Genomic DNA, 20,823 nt, shown 5'->3' on the forward strand with positions numbered 1-20,823 from the left:
AATTCAAGTACACGGTAAGGGGCCAAGGGATATAAGGTGCAACCACGATTGGTTTTAGGGGGTGTGTGGGAGAAGCAATTTGCCACAAAATAGTTCAACAGCCCTTTCTGAACCAAAGCTTGGATCCCCCCAATCAAAAATTCCTGGATCCGTGATTGTTAACAAATCTTAGAATTGGATGGGACCATTTACATTAGAGTCCAGACCCCCCTTTATAGCCCTGCCTCTAGTTGGGATCAGAAAAAATTGCGCAGAAACAGCACAGGGACTGTGGAGAGAAGGTTTTTTTGCTTGTCTGGGCTGACTAAAAGCCTGGCACAGTCTAATAACTATTTCACTCTTCTTATCATAGTTATTTAGACAGGCTCCCTCCAATTATTATTAGCACACTCAAAGGGTGAATGCTGAAGGTGCCATGACTCTGTTATAAAGTTCTGTTTTATCTCATCTGCTGTTATAATCATTTAATAAAAAACATAAGTTTGATAGCACAGTGTACTGGAATCAAAAGGATAATTTTTAAAAACTAGAATTCAGTGATTGAATAAGTTAATTTTGTATGTATTCTTAGTCCAAGGTGACAGAAACTGAAGCTGATGCAACAGCAAGTACAGATGCTGCATCGTCAACATCACTGGATGGTCAAGATGATGATGGTATGTAAACCATATCTTGAACGTTTTAAGCCTCAATCACTTTAAGTACAGTGAAACCTCTATTAAGCAGACCCCCAATTAAGCAGACAGCCTCTATTAAGTGGACACTAACCGGGTTCCGAAATTAACGTTTTGTATTTCCCTTTATAACAAACCCCTATTCAGTGGACACCTCTATTAAGCATAAATCAAAAGAAATCCCTAGCTGATTGATAATTTCCCCATCTACTCGCTGTATTTACCCGGCAACTTGAAGTCTTAGTGACAGTGGAGAAAATAACCAACATTTTGCAATGCCACCACCAGTTTCCTGGCAAAATGTCATTAGAGGAACTTTAAGCGCAGAAATTTCACACTGATGACCTGTCACTTCACAGATCTGTCAAGTAGTTCTAATTGGTTGAAGACCCCAGTTGTTCAAAAGGTGGATACCACTTCTCTGTCCACTGGATGGTGCAAATATATGGATTCTCTATTACGTATCCACTGGATAGTGATTTATGAAGGGGATAGTGCAATCCAAAGTTTGAACAAGTGGGGCCAGAAGTATAACCCAGATTTGGGTAGTAGGAATTTCTGTGCTCAGTCGCCTCTTTATCTTGTGGGAACACCAGTGGTTGCATTGCAAAATTTTGCTGTTTTATTTTAGACTAAGCAATTAGTACAATTTATGTTGTTAGCAGGTAAATCTGTTCTCAAGAAATGAACCACAACTTTTAGTTATTTAACATGTTTCAATTGATCAATGATCATCTTCAGTTACTTTGGTTAAACTACATGTACAACACAAAAATGTATTATTTGACCTGGTAAGCTTAGCTTTTTGCTAGGGTTCCAGCCATGGTAACTTCACTGGTTTAACTTACCTATAACTTTATGCATCATATGCCATGAAGCTTTTGTTTTCCTTTACTGGGCTCTTAGATCCATTAATGCAGCAAATGGCAGCTAAATATGAGAGATATCGGCAGTGGCTTGCAAAAATAATGGGGAAGGATCCAGAGACATTCAGTGATAAGGAAATCAAGGTATGTATGCTAAAGTTGAAGTACCTGACATTGAGCAAGTGGTTATTCTGTTTTTATTATAATCACCAATGAAATGCATGTACCAATTAACCTTGTGCACTGAAGCATGATATAATGTTTACAGCATAGAAATGTTTGCCAAAGCTCCCATTAATTTTCCACCAATTTGCATCAAATGATTCTTACATGCCTGTCATTTTATTCTCTTGCATGGCGAGTGAAGCACATTGCAGCTACACTCTTCCTGCCAGCCGCTAGTCTAGTTCTTGCTAGTTTCTTAAATTATTAAAGCCAAGTCCATCAGGAACTTGAGTAATTTTAATTTTCAGTGAACAAGAAATCTTGTACCAGAATAATTTATATAATATTGTATTCTTTTTTACATTTTTCAAGGGCTAAAGATGTAATAAATCATCTGTAATAACACCAAAGAAAATTTCTCATGTAAGTCTGAGAAAATAAATGTCAAATTTCATAAGAACTGTGATTATACAGGTAAAATTCTAATAATTTCATGTGTAAGATGTAATTTTGTGAAATTTGACATTCATTTTCTCAGGCTTCCATGAGAAATTTGTTTTTGATGTACTGGCCCCAGCCCCCTCTCTCTCCATGTCACGCAACACCAGGTATACTACAGATGATTTATTATATCTTTAGCCCTTGAAAAATGTAAGAAAGAGTGCAATATGCTTTAAGTTATTCTGGTACAAGATTTTTGTCCACTGAAAATCAAAATTACTCGATGTCCCAGTGGATTCCGTCTTAATTTGTAGTAAAAGTTATTCAACTCCCCCTCCCCCAAAATCACAACATACGCAATAATACTGGCATTCAAAATACGTTAATTTTGTTCACTGTAGATTATCCAACCAAACCTTGCTATGTCCTGTATACATGTCTATGTTACTTTTAGGAAGCTGTCGAATACTTGATGCCATCTGGGCTCTATGCTAAAGATGCTCGGCCCCAGTTTAAGGTTAGTAAGTCATTGCAATGTGGAGTGTAGGGGGAAAAAATATTAAAGTAGGTGACAATAGATTAGATGAAGGGATCTGAAAGACTTTCACATGGCTTAGCAGCGTTTAAGTGCAGTGAAAAGAGCATTTCAGTGCATTTTGTGCAACCAGTTGAAGAATTTTAGCCTTGAATGTGATACTTTTGTGACCTACATTTGTTTTATTTCTTATGATTCATAATGCATTTGTTTTTATCACACAATAGTGTTGAGAAACAAATATCACATATTTATCATTTGATGCAAATGTTTCTTCCTTTTCATTGGCCGAGCGAGCCCACCACGTGACCTGCAAATAACTGCCTACAAATAATGGTGTGCTCATGCGCAATGTCGTTCAACTGTTTTTGGCTGCAAATACTATTCTGCTCATGCATAAATGAAACCATGCTTTTCTCTTTCTTGCAATGGCTCTTGCGTGAAAATGGCAGATTGCTTTGCTTCCCGAAGATATTCCTTGAAAAACAAACTCAGTGATCGAATGATAAAACGATTATTGAACTCGGTTATCACAAAATATTGTGATTTGTTAGTGTCTCGCAGATCGATTATTTCCCTGAGCCTTCGGCTTCGGCAAATAATTGATCTGCTCGCCACTGACAAATCACAATATTTTGCTCAACTTCGTCCAATAATTGCCAATTGTTCTCCTCTTAAAAAGTTATTTTGTTTGAATAGGCGGTGCTTCCAGCTATATGGGATTTTTGTTGGCATGCTTGCTGTAGCTTCTGGAGATCAATTCTGAACATGATTTTTGTTTTCCCGTTGCATATGATATTTAGCACTGAATATGTGCCTGTTGGAAAGGGCTTGTAACAAACTATGTCCAATTTGAAATAGCACATTGTCTTTTTCCTTGAACTGTCCTGATTATCAACAACCAGTAAGACATAATAAAACATGCCCCCAAGGACAACAGGATCATTACATATTTCTGGGAAACTGCTTACCTACCCCTCCCCTAAGCAACAATTAACACTTACATCTCACTTAGGGCAAAATGTTGGCTTTTAGGGGAGGGGTAGGTGGACAGATTCCCAGAAATGTATAATGATCCCAACATTGTAGGCATATATTTTTTTCTTGGTTATAATATTACACCTGTAGGTACAGTGTAAATGGTATTTTATTTTTACTCACAACTCTTGCAGGACCCTGAAGAGCTTTACCAAAGGAGAGGTAAGAATTTTTTTCAAAATGAGTATTGTACAATCACTGTGGTGGGTCGAATAGCATGAAGGTGTCAGTCCAGTTTGGAACGGAGGCCTTAAATGTAAACACAATAATTATCCTATTTCCAAAGGGGTTTGAAACTATATGAAGAATGTTTTTAAGGCTAATTATATTTTAACATGTCAGGAAATGCATGTCAGTGAAATAAAATTTATTGTTTTGACATGAACTTCTGTACAAAACAGAGTAGCAGATTGTACCAAGGTTTCCATTCCTAAGTTAGAGTGTTACTGCAGTAAAATCCTGTTTCTTCTCTCTGCTTCTCAACAAAGACACATAAAATACAATAGTTGCGTACTACGTAACATAAAATGTATTAAGTTGCTTTTTGACACAATGTACCAGGTCAATTCACAGAATTGTCCAAACAAGATTCCTATAATTTTTGTTACTTCTCCTGAACGATAATGCCTCATAGAAGATGTGTAGTGTCATCTAGTGAGTGAATGCGGTACTCTCTGCTTTACAGCTCAGATTGTGGACAAACAAGGCCGGCCATTACATGCAGCTTTCTTCACCGGGCAAATTGGTTTTCATGATTTATTATTTGTAAGTGAACTATTTTATGCTATGTAATGATGATCATGAAAGCTGTACTCTATAAACAGGCAAACCTCTTCGACCATGTGACACCAAAGAGACAGGGCCTTGTGTCTATATTACTGAGGTTTTGGTATCGTAGAGGAATGAAATAGTGTTATAGGAAGTTTAGTATTAGTGGGAAGAAAACTGTCCATTTAGAGAGGTACATGTAAAAAAGGCTCAGTGTTCACACAACCTACAGGAAAGATGTATTCTGTTTCTTGCACTATGAGGATCAGGTTGTACACTACTAATTTGTCACATGGTGTAAGATTCTTGCAATGTGAGAGTCAATGAAGTGTTACAGAAATGGTGTAGTGGCAATATAAAGATCTTTGCGTTTTAAACTTTGAATAGTACTTAGGGTGATGATGTAATAATATTATTTGGAGCAGTACTTTGCATTTTATGCTTGCATTTCTGCATTATATATCGTGTCTATTGTGTCCTCTGTTTCTGTCATGCTTGCCATTCTAATTCTAATTCTAATCGTATAATGTGCAAAGGGTCTATTGGCCATTTTGGAACTCACAGTTGTTGGACATTGCTATGAACTGGGACTGCTTCGTACTTTAGAGGCCAGTGACCACTTAAAGCCCAGCATTTTGCTGGGGCTTAAACATGCTAAGTGTTTGCGTTTCAGCAAAGCTTTCGAACTCTTGAGTTCTTTTTTCTTGTGAGCCAGGGTGGACGGGAGAGTTATGAAGCTGATGGTAAGGTTTCCATAAACTACTGCAAAAATTGGGGTGCTTTAGGAGCTAACAAGCTTATCATTTTAATGATTTGCTTCGAAAATAATTTTACAGGCAGTCTAGTTGAATAGAATAATTTCAGAGAACTAAAGTACAGAATGAGTGAAATTTTTATCATCATTCAGCACAGCATGTTTGATTAAGATTATTAACATTTTTTTCAGGAAATTTATGAGCAAAACGCCAAGTTAAATGCTGGCGAGGAAACAAAATTAAATGCTGTAGGAGGACTTGAGGCAAGTGATGGTGAACTATCAGAGACAAGTGATGATGGGTATAGTTCAGATACCAGTTCAGATTCTAGTGATGAGGACAAGTTGGATGGCAGCAGTGCCGAAAAGGAAGCTGAAAGGTAAAGTCTAGTGGTGATACTGACACCGTTTAAAGCCTGATTTTGATATAACCGTCTGGACAATCTCGATTTCCTTGAATGCCGTCAAAGTTAGTAGGATGGCACGGGCAGCACACGAGCGACGAGCACAGGCAAAGCCGCGCGGAGCGAGATGCGGGAAGCGAGAGCAGCAGTCGGATAAAATTGACGTACTTGATTCTTGCGGCTTTGCCTGCGCTTGTCGCTCGTGTGCTGTCCGTGCCATCCTACAAACTTTGACGGCATTCTTTTTCCGAGCAAGCGGAAAAACTCTCTTTACTTCATAATAAAAGTTTAATAATAATAAAAGTAAGTCTGTTCATGCCTAAGTTTATGTCGATTATAGTTTTTGTGGAATCCTTCTTCTCTTCCAAAATCAAGAGAAGTGTGGTGTTATCATCAACTGAATTATTTAAGTCAACAGAGTTATTTAAGTCAAATTACCACTGCAAACAGATATTGAAAAGCTGAAGTTTCGAACGGCGAAGGAATTAGGTTGTGGAATGCGTGATACACCACAATTGTTAAAGAAAAATAAGAGATTGCTTGCAATCTAGCTCGCATCTGCTAAAACATGGTTAGTGTCTCTTCTATTTCAAACGTAAATTTAAAGATGTTACCAATTTTGAAGTCTTGTTTGCCATTGTGCTCTACGGACTCAAACGAAATGATCACTCATGTACCTTTGCTCAGTGTTCACTGTATTATATGCTCAGTATGACCTTTCTGGTATGACGAACAGTCCTTTTTAAATGTATTTGTTGTTGATGTTTCAATAAAACGTTTTATTATTTGATATAATATTATATCTATGCGTCTTTGTGTAGCTCAAAGCCCAGTCGTCAGCCGAGGATGAGATGGATTGGAAAACCAGAGCTTGAAAGAAAAATTAACGAAAAGTTGACAGATAAAGAGGTATGGGAAATTGACCAACTTCTGCCAAATATTATCAGTTACTGAGCGTATGAGAACCTCCTTCTTTCGCAAACTGGCCCCCTTATTTAGCGTCTTTTCGCCAGCATTGAGTGAACTTAACTTGTTACAAATCTTAACCTCAGTGGTTGTAAGTAAGGAGCTGAAGCAAAAACGTTTTTGAGCGACGCTCTTTAACCGGAAACAGCAGACTTTTTTTATCCTTGGGTAGTTGTTATGCCCAACTTTTCAGGCAAGTCGTCTTTATAAGAATAAATAAACATTAGTAAAATCCAACTAGTGGTCTATTTTCATTGCTACATTTTGATTGGTTGAGCTTCTACTAGGCTATATGTTATATCCCACTAGTAGCGAAAAGCGCCGGCTTTTTGGCGGCAAAAAAAGGATTAAAGTCTAGCTTAAACTAGCTAAAGTTGTTTTGTCTCGATATTTTTGATCAACTAGTTGGATTTTACTAAAGCAGTATTCCTCTCGCCCTCATGGCCTCTTAGTCCATTCGGGCTCGAGGAATAATTGTTAAGTAGACATTTAGTAGCGTCAAGGTATATTAAAAGGGGAAATGCCTAACTTTCAGTTAATGTGCGTCGCTGAAAAGCTCGCCAATGATTAGTGACATGATACACTAGTGAAGTAACAGACTTCTATGTTTTATGAATCAGATAAAAATCTCCTCAAAATATTTGTCGGTTTGGAAAATAGTAGTCTTGAATCTCTTGATGCTTACTACTGAACAAAAAAGCAAATAAATAAATTAAAATGCAATAAAAACTTGTGCTGGAAGTTTCGCTTTGCTTTTGAAATATGGTTGACAACTTGGTGAAGATTGGCAGGACTTTTCCATAACTCTACACCGGTGAAGTTGGCGGTTTATTATACCAGATAACAAAGATAAATTTTTAACGGTGGCAAATCTGTCTTTTGTCGTTCTTTGCTTGTTATTGCAGTATGATGTCATTCTCCATCGGTTGAAGAAGTTGGCCAGTCACCCTAATGCAGAACTAGCGACTCCTTTTTTGCTTAGATTCTTAGAAGTTATTCCAATCCAAGGAATGAAAGCTGTAGAGAAAACTGTAAGTACTGATTAAGTTGTGATCACTTGAAATAAGGAATAATGCCTTCCAGTTTAATGTCGTTAATGTCGTTAATCTCTTGTCGACGAAGCCGGAGGCAAGAGATCTGGGTACAAGATAACAGTTCGTCCAGTTGAGACTCGTTAAGACAATCCAATGGACAAAGTGCAATTTGAAGGAAATTTTTTCTCACTATTTTCTAACGGTCCGGGGGACTGTGTGCAAAGTAGGCCAACGTACTACTCGATCTCGTAAAGTTTTCAAATTTTTTTCATTTTAAATTTTCATTTATTTAAAATCATATTTCCGCTCTTAAACTTTGTGCAACTAAAATAGTTTTCGGAGTTTTATGAAACGCTTGCCTTGTGAGCTGGATGAGACAACGATCGCTTAGCAGGCAGGGATTGTCGGCCATTATGAATTCACTTATAGAGTCACGGCGGCCATATTTGTGTTCTAAAGCAACGAAACGGCTGGCCATATTGGTGTTCCAAACCAGTCATGTGGGATGTTGAACGCTTTTCTTATGTAAACAATTTCTTTTGTTCCCACAAATTTGCATAGACGTGAGTGAAAACGCTCACAATATAGCTCATAAACGAACAGAACTAACGCGCACAATGCAGGAAATCATTCCCTCGATGGTTTGTAGACTATATTTATCAAGAAAAAGATCCTGCAAGAGCATTTTAAATCAATTTTAGTGAATTGATAACATATAATTCTTGAGATTTTCTGACTGAAAGTTTAACTGTCCATGTTATCGTTTATTGAATCAATTTCTTTTTTTCTAACAATTTTGTGTTCACTTTGAATATGTTTAGACGTGCACTTGTCTTGTAATTTACAAGCATTTTATTATTACACGAAAGATGCTCTACAATGAAATATACTTCCGCTAAAAGTCATACAAAGGATTTGATTTCTCCTAACACGAAAATGATTTATAGTGCAGTGATTAAGACAGGCCAATTTCTTTATTTTTGACAAGATGTTGTAAATTTGTCGCTGTTGTTGTTGTTTCTTTTTTTCATGGCAAGCCGGGCATTTCGTCCATTTCCCGGGGCTCCTCTGATAGCTCAGGGGCGTCAGTCTCGTCTGGTCCGTCGGTTGCCTCTAGTCCATCTGGTCCATCAGGTCCGTCCGTTTCCTCTGGTTCTTCACCTAGGCAAAGGAAACATACCTGAGTAGAAATCATCGGACTTTATTAACCCTTTCACTGCCAAATGTAGCCAAAGGCAAATTTCGACAGAGTTTGCAAATTTCATTTTGTAACATTTTGAAAAACAAATAGCAGAATGTGACAGTACAGGCAGAGAGCTTTCATTTGAATGGTCACATCAGTGGATTTCGTCCACAGACTCAAAAGTTAACGTCATCTTACCAAACTCCTCTAAGCACTCTGGCAGTGAAAGGGTTAATTGGGGCTATCTACACAAAACTAACCAATCAAATCAATCAACGATTCCAGTAATTCTTATAATTTGGCGGTTTTGTGGGGATTTAATTGTTAGCATTCTCTAATTTGATTGGTTAGTTACTGCACCAAACTGTAATTAGATAATTAGATACTGCACCAAAATGTTATTACAAATGGAAGTATTACTGTAATTCCTAACGCTAAAAATGCTTTATGAAAAGTACAGATTGGAATTGTCTTCATGAACCTTGCATAAGGAGGTTTGCAATGTACAGTTGCGAATAAATGCCGTATATTTAAGGGCCAAACTCACGTTTCTCTATTTTTCTAGTAGTCAACAACTTTATGTCCTTTATAGAAATTAAGAGCCATAAGTATAGGTAATAGCATGATTTGTAGTGATATTTGGCATAAATACCACGAGTGATATTTCGAAATTGTTATACCTAAAATAAGAGAAGCTTTTTAGCAAACGTCAAAAAATCAAGGTTCTTTTTAGCGGGTGTTTACCGCATCGTAGCACGAAAATATCAGTTCTTGATAGATTCAGCGACGTTAAAACTCGTGGCTACCTCCGCTTGACTTTCGTTCTGTCTTGTACACGTGAATAATCTTCGTCAGTTTTCGCACACAGACAAAAACAAAGTCCTGTCGCTCGCCAGCATTTAGAAGGAATAGTTAAATTGCCTTATCTCCACAAGTCTTCTGAATCTCAGTGATAGTAGTAGTAACTCTAGTAAATAGCATGTCATAGGTTTGACTTCTTTTGAGAGAAATCGGATTTCTTTTTCCTAAGTGCCTGTGTAACTGGCTGAAAAAACGTCATTCCCGTAAAACAATTTATCTGATTAAATTCTCATTAAGCTTAACTCCGGGGGCAACTTAACGTATCACTGTAGTAATATTGGACTTGTCATTTGTATTAAGAAAAGTGAAAGAAGGAAATTTCCAACATTCTTTTGATGCCATTTGTGCTTTTTCCTTACTTTTGTTTTGCCTAAAAAAGATTCACGACGCAACACAAATTGTCAAAACTTATCTTCAACACAAAATCCGTTTGTACAAGGCAGGAACCTGCTCAAATTAGCCGAAAAAGATATCTTTTTCAGCTCGTTCTTAGGACAGTGCATCATCCATACCAGGGTGAATACAGTCGAAACCGCATCGCGATCAATAACAAAGTGACTATCGTGAGGCAGACGATAAAAGAACGTTATCACTTATACGCAAAATACGATGGCTAATATCTTTCATCATATATATTACACATTTTGGACACCAGCACTTTAATTCTTGTTTGAATTGATCCGAGTCTCTGGCTGATCATGTCTTTGGGTGAATTCATTTGCAGCATACGCCAGATCAATTGAAGTTTCTGTAACTGACCAGCTACCTCTTCCCTAAGTCACAGTTTTGCCCTTAATGAGTAGGAAGTGTTAATGTTGACTTAGGGGAGGGGTGGGTGGTGAGTTACCCAGCGACCTCCCACGCCTAGCGTGGTGAAGGTTCATATTTTCTTGAAAAGTTTCAGCGGGAAAATGAGATGGCAGTCCGCGTATGCTGGAAATGAACCTACTTTTTGTCTTTGCTCTACGACGGCGATGGCCGCAAAAACCTCACCATTTAAAATACCTTAAAATAATTTACGAATTCTTTGGGACCGAAGATAAGTTTATTAGGAGAAAGAATTTTAAGAAGAAGAAAGAAAAATTCGTCGTCGTGTGTTTACGTCCTCCAAAAAACGTGGCAGAAGGGAATTTCACGTCGTAGTCGTACAGAAAGAAATGTACAAAAGTGTTCTGCACATGCAGAATTGTTTTTTGCTTATTCCTACTGCTTTTTAGACATGGCCATCGTTAACGTATGACGGAATTTCAGTGAAAATACGTCTTATGACTCTCATACAAAAAAGTTCTTTTTTAAAAGAAAATGAAATCACCAACAGCGGCGATGCTGAACAGTCATATTTTCTTCATTAAGTATAATTAATCACTGACATGTCAGAGTCACTTCAGTGTTTGCTGATTGAAGTATGCGCCCGTTTCATAAACATATCAGTGGACAAAAAATCACTATAAATTGAAGTATTAAATTAAGTATTAATTTAACATGTTAAGGACTTACCTGGTATTTGCGGTAATGGAGCACAGACTACCTGTTCCAGTATAGCAACAAAGCACAAAAGGAAAAAGAGTTTGGAAAACATCGTCTTGGCGATGATACCTCGGTGAGACGCTTTCTTGCGTTCGTTTTGAGTTATAAACGCTATCCTGTCATCCCGAAGACGTTATAAAGCGTCTTTTGCGATCAATATAAAGTTGTCAAATATCAACAGTAGAAATTGGCCTCACTTAAGAGTTTGCCAGTCGATTTGGCTCCTAGTTAATTATGAGTTATTATCGCAACGTCCTAATTGAGAGTACAGTACAGTACAGTACCGGTAGCTAGTATCTGTTTATCGATATTCATGTTGCCTGGAGATGCACGCATACGATTTAACTTAAAAAGAACCGTTTTGTTTTTTTCTTCTGTGCGGTCATTATCACGGGATAATTACCATGGATACGGAGATATCATTATACTGTGAGCGTTAAAACTCTGTTTGTTGATTGACTATTTATGTGGGAACAGCACGCGCGTTTACTGAAAAGCCTTGCTTTTTTTCACCATATATTACTTACCAAAGGAGTTAACCCTTGTTATTGCTTTAAGACGTATTTTGGTTTTGGAAAGTTATTTTCGATCAGTACTGCGTCGGTGTGCTTTTTTTCATGAAGGTTATCTGTTTTCAACTCTCTGATTGTTTTAACTAGCAAATATTATGAAGGTTCCATTGTAGTTATTTTTAACCGACGAAAAAGGCTATAATCGAAATAATCGTCGAATTATTTTAGTTTACTTTTGTAGAAATATATTTCAAAATTGAGAAATGAGCACTTTTTATTGCTTTCAGTGGTAGATGAGCTTAAGTGTGGCTTGGCAGAGAGCGTTTCTCTTTTTCCAACTCCGCGATCGGTTTTAACGAGTAAATTTTTTGGGTGCGCAAACGGCATTTTTTTTCAGGTTTTAGAGAAGAGAGTTGTTTAATACCTGACTGACTTAGCTCGTAGCCGTGTGGTACGCGATTTGTAAGAGCTGGAGCGTGTGCAGCGTCACCGCAGATATTCAGCCCTACTGTATATTTTCGTATTCTGTTAGCAGGGGTTACTTTTTCGCTAACTGCTTTCAAAAGATAACCTCTGCCTGGGACGAATAATATTGGTTCTATCTGACTCTCGACCTGCTTGAAACTCTCTTCAGAAGAACACATGTTGACGCTATTGTAAAACCTGATTTTTTTGCACAATCCTAGATTCTATTGGATAATCTTCTTTTCTCCGTCGTTAGACTTGCTTTAATACTGATTTCTAGCCTCTGTCAACTCCCTCCTTTTTCGAAAAGAAAATAAAGACAAACGCCATATCGTTGGATGACAGTCAAAATGCTGGCTGTGATTAAGCGTTATTGACCATTTCCTTTTTTTGCTTTTTCGGGACCGAGAAATCGCGGTCACTAGAGAGAACGAGGCCAACCTTCAGCCATCGTGAACAAGCTTGTTCACTGAACTCAGAGATTTATTACATGTCCGAAAAAAAAGAACATTTTGTTTCGGGACCATCGACGGAAATTGTTGTTGTTGTTGTTGTTTTTTTTCATTTCATCTGCTCGCTAATTCAGCCATATACCGTCAACTCTTGCCTTGCGGACACCCCGGTATAACGGACACCCCGATAATACGGACACCCCGCTATAACGGACACCCCGATAATACGGACACCCCGCTATAACGGACACCCCGATAATACGGACACCCCGGTATAACGGACAACCCGATAATAGGGACACCCCGGTATAACGGACAACCCGGTATAACGGACACCCCGATAATACGGACACCCCGCTATAACGGACACCCCGATAATACGGACACCCCGCTATAACGGACACCCCGATAATACGGACACCCCGCTATAACGGACACCCCGATAATACGGACACCCCGGTATAACGGACAACCCGATAATACGGACATCCCGCTATAACGGACACCCCGATAATACGGACACCCCGCTATAACGGACACCCCGATAATACGGACACCCCGCTATAACGGACACCCCGGTATAACGGACAACCCGATAATACGGACATCCCGCTATAACGGACACCCCGATAATACGGACACCCCGGTATAACGGACAACCCGATAATACGGACATCCCGCTATAACGGACAACCCGATAATACGGACATCCCGGTATAACGGACACCCCGATAATACGGACATCCCGCTATAACGGACACCCCGTTAATACGGACAGCGGCTGAATCCCAGGAAAAAATAAATTACAGAGATTTGACAGAAATAAATTCCCGCTATTACGGAATCGCGCTAATGTGGACACTGACGTGAGGACCCTACTTTTTCCGCTGTAATGCTGAGAGTTGACTGTAGTAAGGCTTCTTATCAAAGATTTTTCTCAGCTTTCCTTCCATTGAGGTTACTCATGAGTAGTCAGGTGGTGTCACCCGTCACTTTTCAGACTTTCCCCATCACTGGATTCAGAATCCTTACCAGATTGTGCACATTGTTGTGGCCAATACTTTCAAACCCTCCTCTCTGCAGTTGTTATTACTTAAACTTAAGCCTTCGCTTTCTCTGTACACGTGCGGTTCACGTGACAGTCTACTAGTAGAGTAACCAGGTTGAAAATTCGTCTCTTTGTTTTGAAAGGAGATGCGCAACAAATAATTTTTAAGCTCTAAGGTGAAAGTTGTATGTGACTTTTAGGTTGTGATTAATTTCAGTTTCTTAGCACTTAAGTATTTTGTAAATCCTACAGTCTAGCGAATATATATTCGGGGCGCCGGTGGGGTGGGGAGTATGCTGGATGCCTCCCGCGGGATCCTTTCAGGGGACATATCGCTATAAATGAAGATTTTATCCCCATTGCTTTGTTATTTATCAACAGCTTAACGAGAAAGGAGAGGCCGTGGGTATAGGTAAGTTTAGCCATTTGCTAGGCACATATGTAGCATTTTTTATGACAAACAACTCAAGTTCCCAGAAGACTTAAAGTATTGTTATTTCTAGCCTGTTACACCCTCTTAGCCCGGGGGAGACTCCCATATAAAGGTGACAGGGATGCTCGTCGGAAGATTAAAATTAAACCCCTGAGGGAGACCAATTTGGGTGTGGCTCAAGTTTAAACTGACCTCTAAAGGAGATCTCTGTGTGGGCAGTGTCACGCACAGCCCTAAGTGATACCTGAATGGGCAAATATAGTGACTTTCCGTCCCAAACACCCTAATTGAGACCAAAATCTGCAATTTACAGCCCTAAGTGAGACGACGAGCATCCCCGTCACTTTTATATGGGAGTCCCCCACGGAGGTTCTTAAGTCATTATCCGAGAAGAGGAGGAAAGAGGAGGGGGAGAAGGGGAGGTACCATCCTCGCTATCCCCAGTCCTCGCTCATTTTCTGTTCCTGGGACAATTTAAAAGTAAAGCGAGCCGGAAACTACCTTACGGCCTGTAAACCTTTAGGGCCTGTTATTAAAACGGAGTTTAGTCAGTGTTTAACAAAACTGCGTTCTATCCATTTTCAGTTTGCCCAACGCTTTTATCTTAACACCATTTATCGTGAAAAGTTTTATGAAATTATAAGGCGCAGACTAGAAAGGCACTTATTTTCTTAAAATTACCCACTAAGGAAAATATTCGGAGGTCCAAAGATTTGCTAAACTGCGGCCTAACTTAGACTTCGTTAATTTTTTTTTTCGAGCTGCTTGTGTCACTTGCTGAATGGCGCAAAGTCTATCCTCTCCCTCGAATGGCGAACCTCTTAATGGAGCCATGGATCAATTTAGGGTTTTTGGAAACTACCCACCTACCCCTCCCCTAAGCTAAGATTAACACTTAATTCTTGCGTTGGGCAAAATGATGGGTTAGGGGAGGGGTAGGTGACTATTTTCCCAGATACCCAAATTGATCCGGCGCCATTTTAGAATCTTTACGGTAGCTAACTTTGCTTGGAAAGAGAGTATTTTCATCGTTATTCTTGCGGCTTCCAATTTATTCTTCTAACTGCGATTTGCACATTTTCAGTGCAATTTGTCTTGGAGCAGGCTAGACTGCTACCGCCATTCTTGTTCCTAACCATTTGTTTCTGCCGTCATGAAGTTAACCCATACATTACGTACAAGGTTGATCTTCTCAGCACATCACTCAATATCGCTTTATTCCTTGTTTTTTTCCAGGGCATCGTAAACGTGCAATTGCAGAAGTCATGATTACGAAAGGCTCGGGTAACGTCACTATCAACAATGTCCCGTTGACTCAGTATTTCGTCAAGGTAGAAGACAGGTAAGGTCTCAACTGAACCACTTTTTAAATCGCCTCTTCTGCTAACTGGGAATATTAGCTCTCAAAATGAACGCCAGGTGTTTTAATGATAGCTACAGAATGATGTTTAATGTAATAGCTGCAACAAAGAGATTATGATCTCTGCGACATAACTTTTACTTATATTGACATTCTCTTCAAAACTTTCATATTCAGAAAATATGAGAAAACAGTTCGTAAATAGTACTAAAAAGTTCAAAAAATTGACGACTAAGATGGGAACAAAACTTTAGATAGCCCTCAACTCTTATCTCCGTTAGAATGCTGCTTTATCCTCTTACAATTCTTTAGAAGAATCGGAATGAATTAATAAAAGTCGTGCGTTAGGTTGAATCAGATATAGGCTGATAGTGGTATGGTATAGGCAGCGTGATATCATCATTGACTGCCAAGTACAGTGCTCTTAGCCGATGAATTTTCCCTGTGTTTCAGTGGTGGTAGGGACAGTGATTGCAACATTCGTGATAAAAAACAGAATTTTAATTCTCTGAAAATAAATTGGAAAGTGCTCTGCATTACGAACTTTGATCCTTTTGTGACAAAGTGGACAATGTTTTCGTCCACCATTGAGCAGTATAATTTTTCATCTTATTCCCTCGCTGTATTTTGTACAGGAAGCAAGTCATGTACCCATTCCTTACTGTTGATGCAGTGGGTGAATATGATGTTGAGTGTGGCGTGATAGGCGGAGGAACGACTGGTAAGCGATGATTTGAAGGAATTCTGACTCCTACGAATTTCCCTGAATGCGATTTAACAGGACTATCGACAAGGAAGGATAGCTCTTTAGCCTATCTTGTTATTCAACATCCCCAGTCTGACATCGCTTCTTCAGTATGCCGGTAACGAGATGTTATACCAAGCTTTTTGCGAGGATAACTTTTTTTGTCGCTAAGTGGGTTTGTAGAAACAAAAGTGGTAACAGGGAATTGTCAGCGTTTCAGTATATACTCTTGATGTTATTGTGGATTTTGTAGCTGAGATACCCTAACTATTGTGAAGCAAATCTCGTTCAGTGTAAGAGTACTAACAGAAATTCTGATCATGCTGTAGGTCAAGCTGGGGCAATCAGACTAGCTATCAGCCGAGCACTGTTAAACTTTGAGGATAGTTATTTGGAACCTCTTCAACAAGGTCTGATAATTACAGCATTTTTTAAAGTAATACAGAGCGTTTAGCAATTATTTTATTTTCAATGTATTGTTACTCCTTGCGAAAGAAAACTGGCGCCACTTTTCTGGTTAATCGGAAGTCCAGCCGAAACCAAAGTGGTTTGGTTGCACGAGTTTTCCCGTACTTTTTGTCGGCTACATATATGTGCTTGAATCTTTATTGGTTCATTTGATTGTCTCGCGTGTTGTGATAAGCTGTAAGTAAAATTCTGACTTCTGTTCTTCTTCACTCGATTGAAACCCGCCCTACATTGCATTCCTTTGTTGCAGTTCTCGCCATTTACGCTTAAAGGCGAGTTGGACTTAAAACTAGCCTTGCGTAACAAATGTCCCTGTTCGTTTCAGCTGCCATAAACAAAAATTTGGGCGAGAGCATAACATTTAGGAGGGGTGGGGAATCCTTCGTAATTTTACTCTCCATTCTGTCTTGCTATTGTTATCATATTTCTTGTTTTCTTTGTGAGAGTATTGTCTCTCTTACCCAGATACTTAAGTTATTAATGAATACATTATTAATGAATGTCGGTGCCATAACACAGGCACTAACGGTGTGATGGCCCAGAAACTAATTCCGCGGGTGGGGTAGCAATACTCGTAGTTGTTCACTACCAAGACGCGAAAGTCACCCGACCAGTTGTTTTTCGCGTACATCGTTATTGTCAATATCGTTAGTGACTAGTATTTCAGCTTTATTCGTACCCCAAGTTATGCGTTTTCTCATGTGTGTGTTTTTCTTGTTTACTTTTAAGCTGGTCTGTTGATAAGAGATCCGCGAATTAAGGAGAGAAAGAAACCTGGACAGAAGAGAGCCAGGAAGAAGTTTGCTTGGTAAATATATCATGATTATTCCTTTTCGTTTTTAAGTCCATTGAATCGGTAGGGCCTAGAAAGTTTGTTTTACCGGGTAACTGAAACCACCCTAGCGCTTTCTAAGTTAACACGCTTGGATTTTGCTTGATCTGCAGCATTTTTATTCTAGGCGTGATTATTCCTTTATCGAACACTCAACGATAACACACTGAGTTTTCCCTCAATGAGGGTGTGCCTGTTGTTCCATATTACTGTGCTAGATCTTGTAGAGTTGGGCTCAGGCCAAACGTCGAACCTTTCATGTGATGAACCAAACTTTGTGAGTTAAGTTCATGAAAAGTTCGACACCTGGTTCCGTTAAGTTCGTCTGAATGTGTTTGGATCGTCCAACACGTTCTATCCGTCTGAAGATCGTCTCCGCGACAAACGTCGATCTTTACATGCGACGAACTAATCTAATAAATTAAAAAATTGTATGATAATGTATATTTATCCTCGTTTGGACGAAAATAAATTAAAATTGCTTTTTGATCTGATTCAGTTGATTGGTTTGACGCGTCGTAAGTTCGACGTCTGACCCAACAGACGATCTTAACTTGATTAAGGTCGACCCAAATTAGAGTTTGGTTCGTCCCATGAAAAGTTCAACGTTTGGCCTAGGCCTTATTTAGATTAAGGAAATGTTGAGATGTAAATCTTTTTTGGGGGCCAACCTGAAGACTACGTCCTCATAGGTGAGTTTTTTTTTTTTTTATTACTGCACTGCTAAGGTCATTTTGCTCTGTTTGCTTTTCAGGGTGAGACGATAAAAGTTCTGCATTGTTGCGCAGGACATAGGAATGGAGGATGGTGGCCTGAGACGAGCCGTAATGATGTATTTCCTTTGTGTAATTGCGTAGTAGAGGGAAGGGCAAGAACAAGAGGCCACTGAAAATCCTGAAGCTAAGAGGAAGTCTAGAGGAAACTTGCGGAATGTTTTACTTCAATTTCCACCAATATTACGTGTTAGTTGATCGGAAAGACAAAACTACCACGCTTTTTAGTACAAGGACGATCGGATAAAAAGCGCAAATTTTATTAGTCTTCGTTAATGAGAAATTGCTACTTAAAAAAAAAAACTAGGATTTTCTTTCTACCAGAAACATTAAAATTCAAACCTTTTGGGGGCTGTTTTTAGATAGTTTTAAGTCCTCTGTGCTGGCAAAGTTGAGTTGCTTCTTTCGGATTGATTCATTTCAGTCTCTTTGACTGTTATTATTTGTTACACTTGTTACTTTGGTTTTAAGTCTTAACTCGACACTCATAAAAGTTGACCTTTGTTTCCTAGAGAAAATTTGGGAACCACACGACCACCCTGGAGTACCACTATATTGTCTTCTACAAATGTGAACATTCTTGTTCTCTTATACATCAGACCTCGCCTACTGCTTAGGCTCGATGTTCTGCCGCTGGGGCCTGTTTCTCCAAAGTTCCGATAGCTTTTCGGGCCCGGAAAGTTGTTTTATGTTTGCCATATTTGCATTCACGATCAAAGGTTCAATAATTCTGAAAATGATACAATGAAACTATCGGTTAACGAAAAAAATAAAAAGGTTTGTGAGCTAGAAACTGCCCTACTTTACAAATGGTTTTGAGTTTTAAATTTGCCCTCGCCCTCGAAATGTTTGCTCTTCCCTGATAACAGAGAGAGAGAGAGGGGACGGGCGGGGAGGGGGGTAGGGGAACCGCTTGCTTATTTCCCGAACAGCGGCTGCTTTATCGAAACATTTTATCAACAGTTCGAGATTGCACCTTAGTACCTGTGTTTGTTTGTCGTCCTACTTCAAACCAATAATCAGGAAAAAGTGTAAGCCATAACGTGCTTCAAAAATAGCGCCACTGCATGTCCTGTGGGTTGCAAACTATTTGGCTCAGTCATAAAGAGCTTGAACTTTCCATAATAAAGCACATGACATTCCTCGTCGGGTTCGATTAAATAAATATGGCGAGAAATATTTTGTAAAAGGAAGACTCCTTGATTTATAATTACGCTGTGCATGACCTTCAGCACGTGTAAAGCTTTAATACACTCTCCCGTCTTCAAACATTTACCTAGGTTCCTTGATAGTTTCAGGATATCAAGGGATGTTTATTCTAGCAGATATTTCGCATGTAGCAGCTGTCATTCGTGGACTGGTGCAGTTGTATTTTTGTCCAATCGCCTCTTCAGAAACGAGAAGGGAACTGGAGCCGAAATACGTCCCGCAATTGTTTCTGGGATTGTTCCTGGGGACGCGTCGGTCAGCTATTGGCCAACTATTTTTCTTCCTCTGGCCCTAGTAACAGTCCCAGAAATCTTTGCGAAAGCTAACTCGGCGCAGTTTTCTTCTCGTTTCTAAAGTGGCAAATTCTCAAATTTTGAGGCGGTAGTTCGCTATTTCGTTTTCGCCAAGACAGGTTGATGGGTAGCCCGCGAATACCGCCGTTTCTCCTTGCTTCTCGTTTCTAGGGACGTTTCGTTTCCTTCTGGCAAACCGTCCCTAGCGGTGAGGAGCAAGGAGAAACGGCTGTAATCGCAGGCTGGTTAATGGGACGATTATCCACCCTTGGTGTTCACCAGCATCGGTGTTCACGTGATCTTCTGCCATTTTCTTTAGCTCTGCTGTCCCAGACAGCTCAGTCACCGCACCCCTTCTTTGATTGACGTCTGTGAGACCCTTTTCAGTCGATAACGCCACTATTGACGTTAATCGTACATCATCGCGGCAAACATTTACTAGAATGGTGGATGCTACAGTAGCTGGTTATGAAGAATTAGCATGGGGAAATAAGACAATCTTCTTCAGGCCCCCAAGTCCGGATCCCCCTAAAACTTCTGCAAACATCTTAGAACAAGAACAACGACTGTTCTTTTTCTTTTTCAAAAAAAAAAAAATGCGCCCATTCTAAATGTTCATTCACACTGCAGTCAGCAGTGCCAAAACCAGGCCAGATCACTTCGCTGACGGCACTGCAACACGAAATACAGCAAAAGTAAGCATTTTATATATTGTACGTCTTCATAATAGGCTAAGATAAGGCGATCTTTTTTGCGAATTAAATGGTGAACCCTATAAATTGCTTCGTTATACAATGTCTCCAGTTGTACTTATTTTAAACAAGCGCTCACATAGTGAGTTTGAGATGCCTGAGGAGGAAGGCTGGGAGAATGAGATCAGAAGTGCGAAGGACGAAGTGTCTTCCCCATCCCTGCCACTTCGCTGCCTTCTGTGACCTGTGCGAACTGAACGCCTGAACCTTGTTTCGTTTTTGACAACCCGTCTCAACTTTTACAGCAGAGAATGCGGATGTAATC

The 20,823-nt window shown here is 39.4% G+C and overlaps 1 protein-coding gene across 1 annotated transcript in view; it reads left to right on the plus strand.

Moving 5' to 3' along the window:
• LOC140938365 (small ribosomal subunit protein uS9m-like) overlaps nucleotides 1-19,097 on the plus strand; it is a 22,516-nt gene extending 3,419 nt beyond the window's left edge. The window contains exons 3-16 of the mRNA XM_073387855.1: nucleotides 572-656; nucleotides 1,581-1,684; nucleotides 2,601-2,663; nucleotides 3,854-3,881; nucleotides 4,405-4,484; nucleotides 5,434-5,621; nucleotides 6,467-6,554; nucleotides 7,517-7,642; nucleotides 14,075-14,105; nucleotides 15,363-15,468; nucleotides 16,122-16,207; nucleotides 16,561-16,641; nucleotides 17,429-17,507; nucleotides 18,286-19,097. Of these exons, the coding sequence (XP_073243956.1) occupies nucleotides 572-656; nucleotides 1,581-1,684; nucleotides 2,601-2,663; nucleotides 3,854-3,881; nucleotides 4,405-4,484; nucleotides 5,434-5,621; nucleotides 6,467-6,554; nucleotides 7,517-7,642; nucleotides 14,075-14,105; nucleotides 15,363-15,468; nucleotides 16,122-16,207; nucleotides 16,561-16,641; nucleotides 17,429-17,507; nucleotides 18,286-18,298 (1,158 nt within the window). The 3' untranslated portion in view covers nucleotides 18,299-19,097. The remainder of the gene's footprint in view (nucleotides 1-571; nucleotides 657-1,580; nucleotides 1,685-2,600; nucleotides 2,664-3,853; nucleotides 3,882-4,404; nucleotides 4,485-5,433; nucleotides 5,622-6,466; nucleotides 6,555-7,516; nucleotides 7,643-14,074; nucleotides 14,106-15,362; nucleotides 15,469-16,121; nucleotides 16,208-16,560; nucleotides 16,642-17,428; nucleotides 17,508-18,285) is intronic.
• The last annotated feature ends 1,726 nt before the right edge of the window (nucleotides 19,098-20,823 follow it).

The sequence above is a fragment of the Porites lutea genome, chromosome 1 (genome assembly GCF_958299795.1).
Source record: "Porites lutea chromosome 1, jaPorLute2.1, whole genome shotgun sequence".
Taxonomy (NCBI): Eukaryota; Metazoa; Cnidaria; class Anthozoa; order Scleractinia; family Poritidae; genus Porites; species Porites lutea.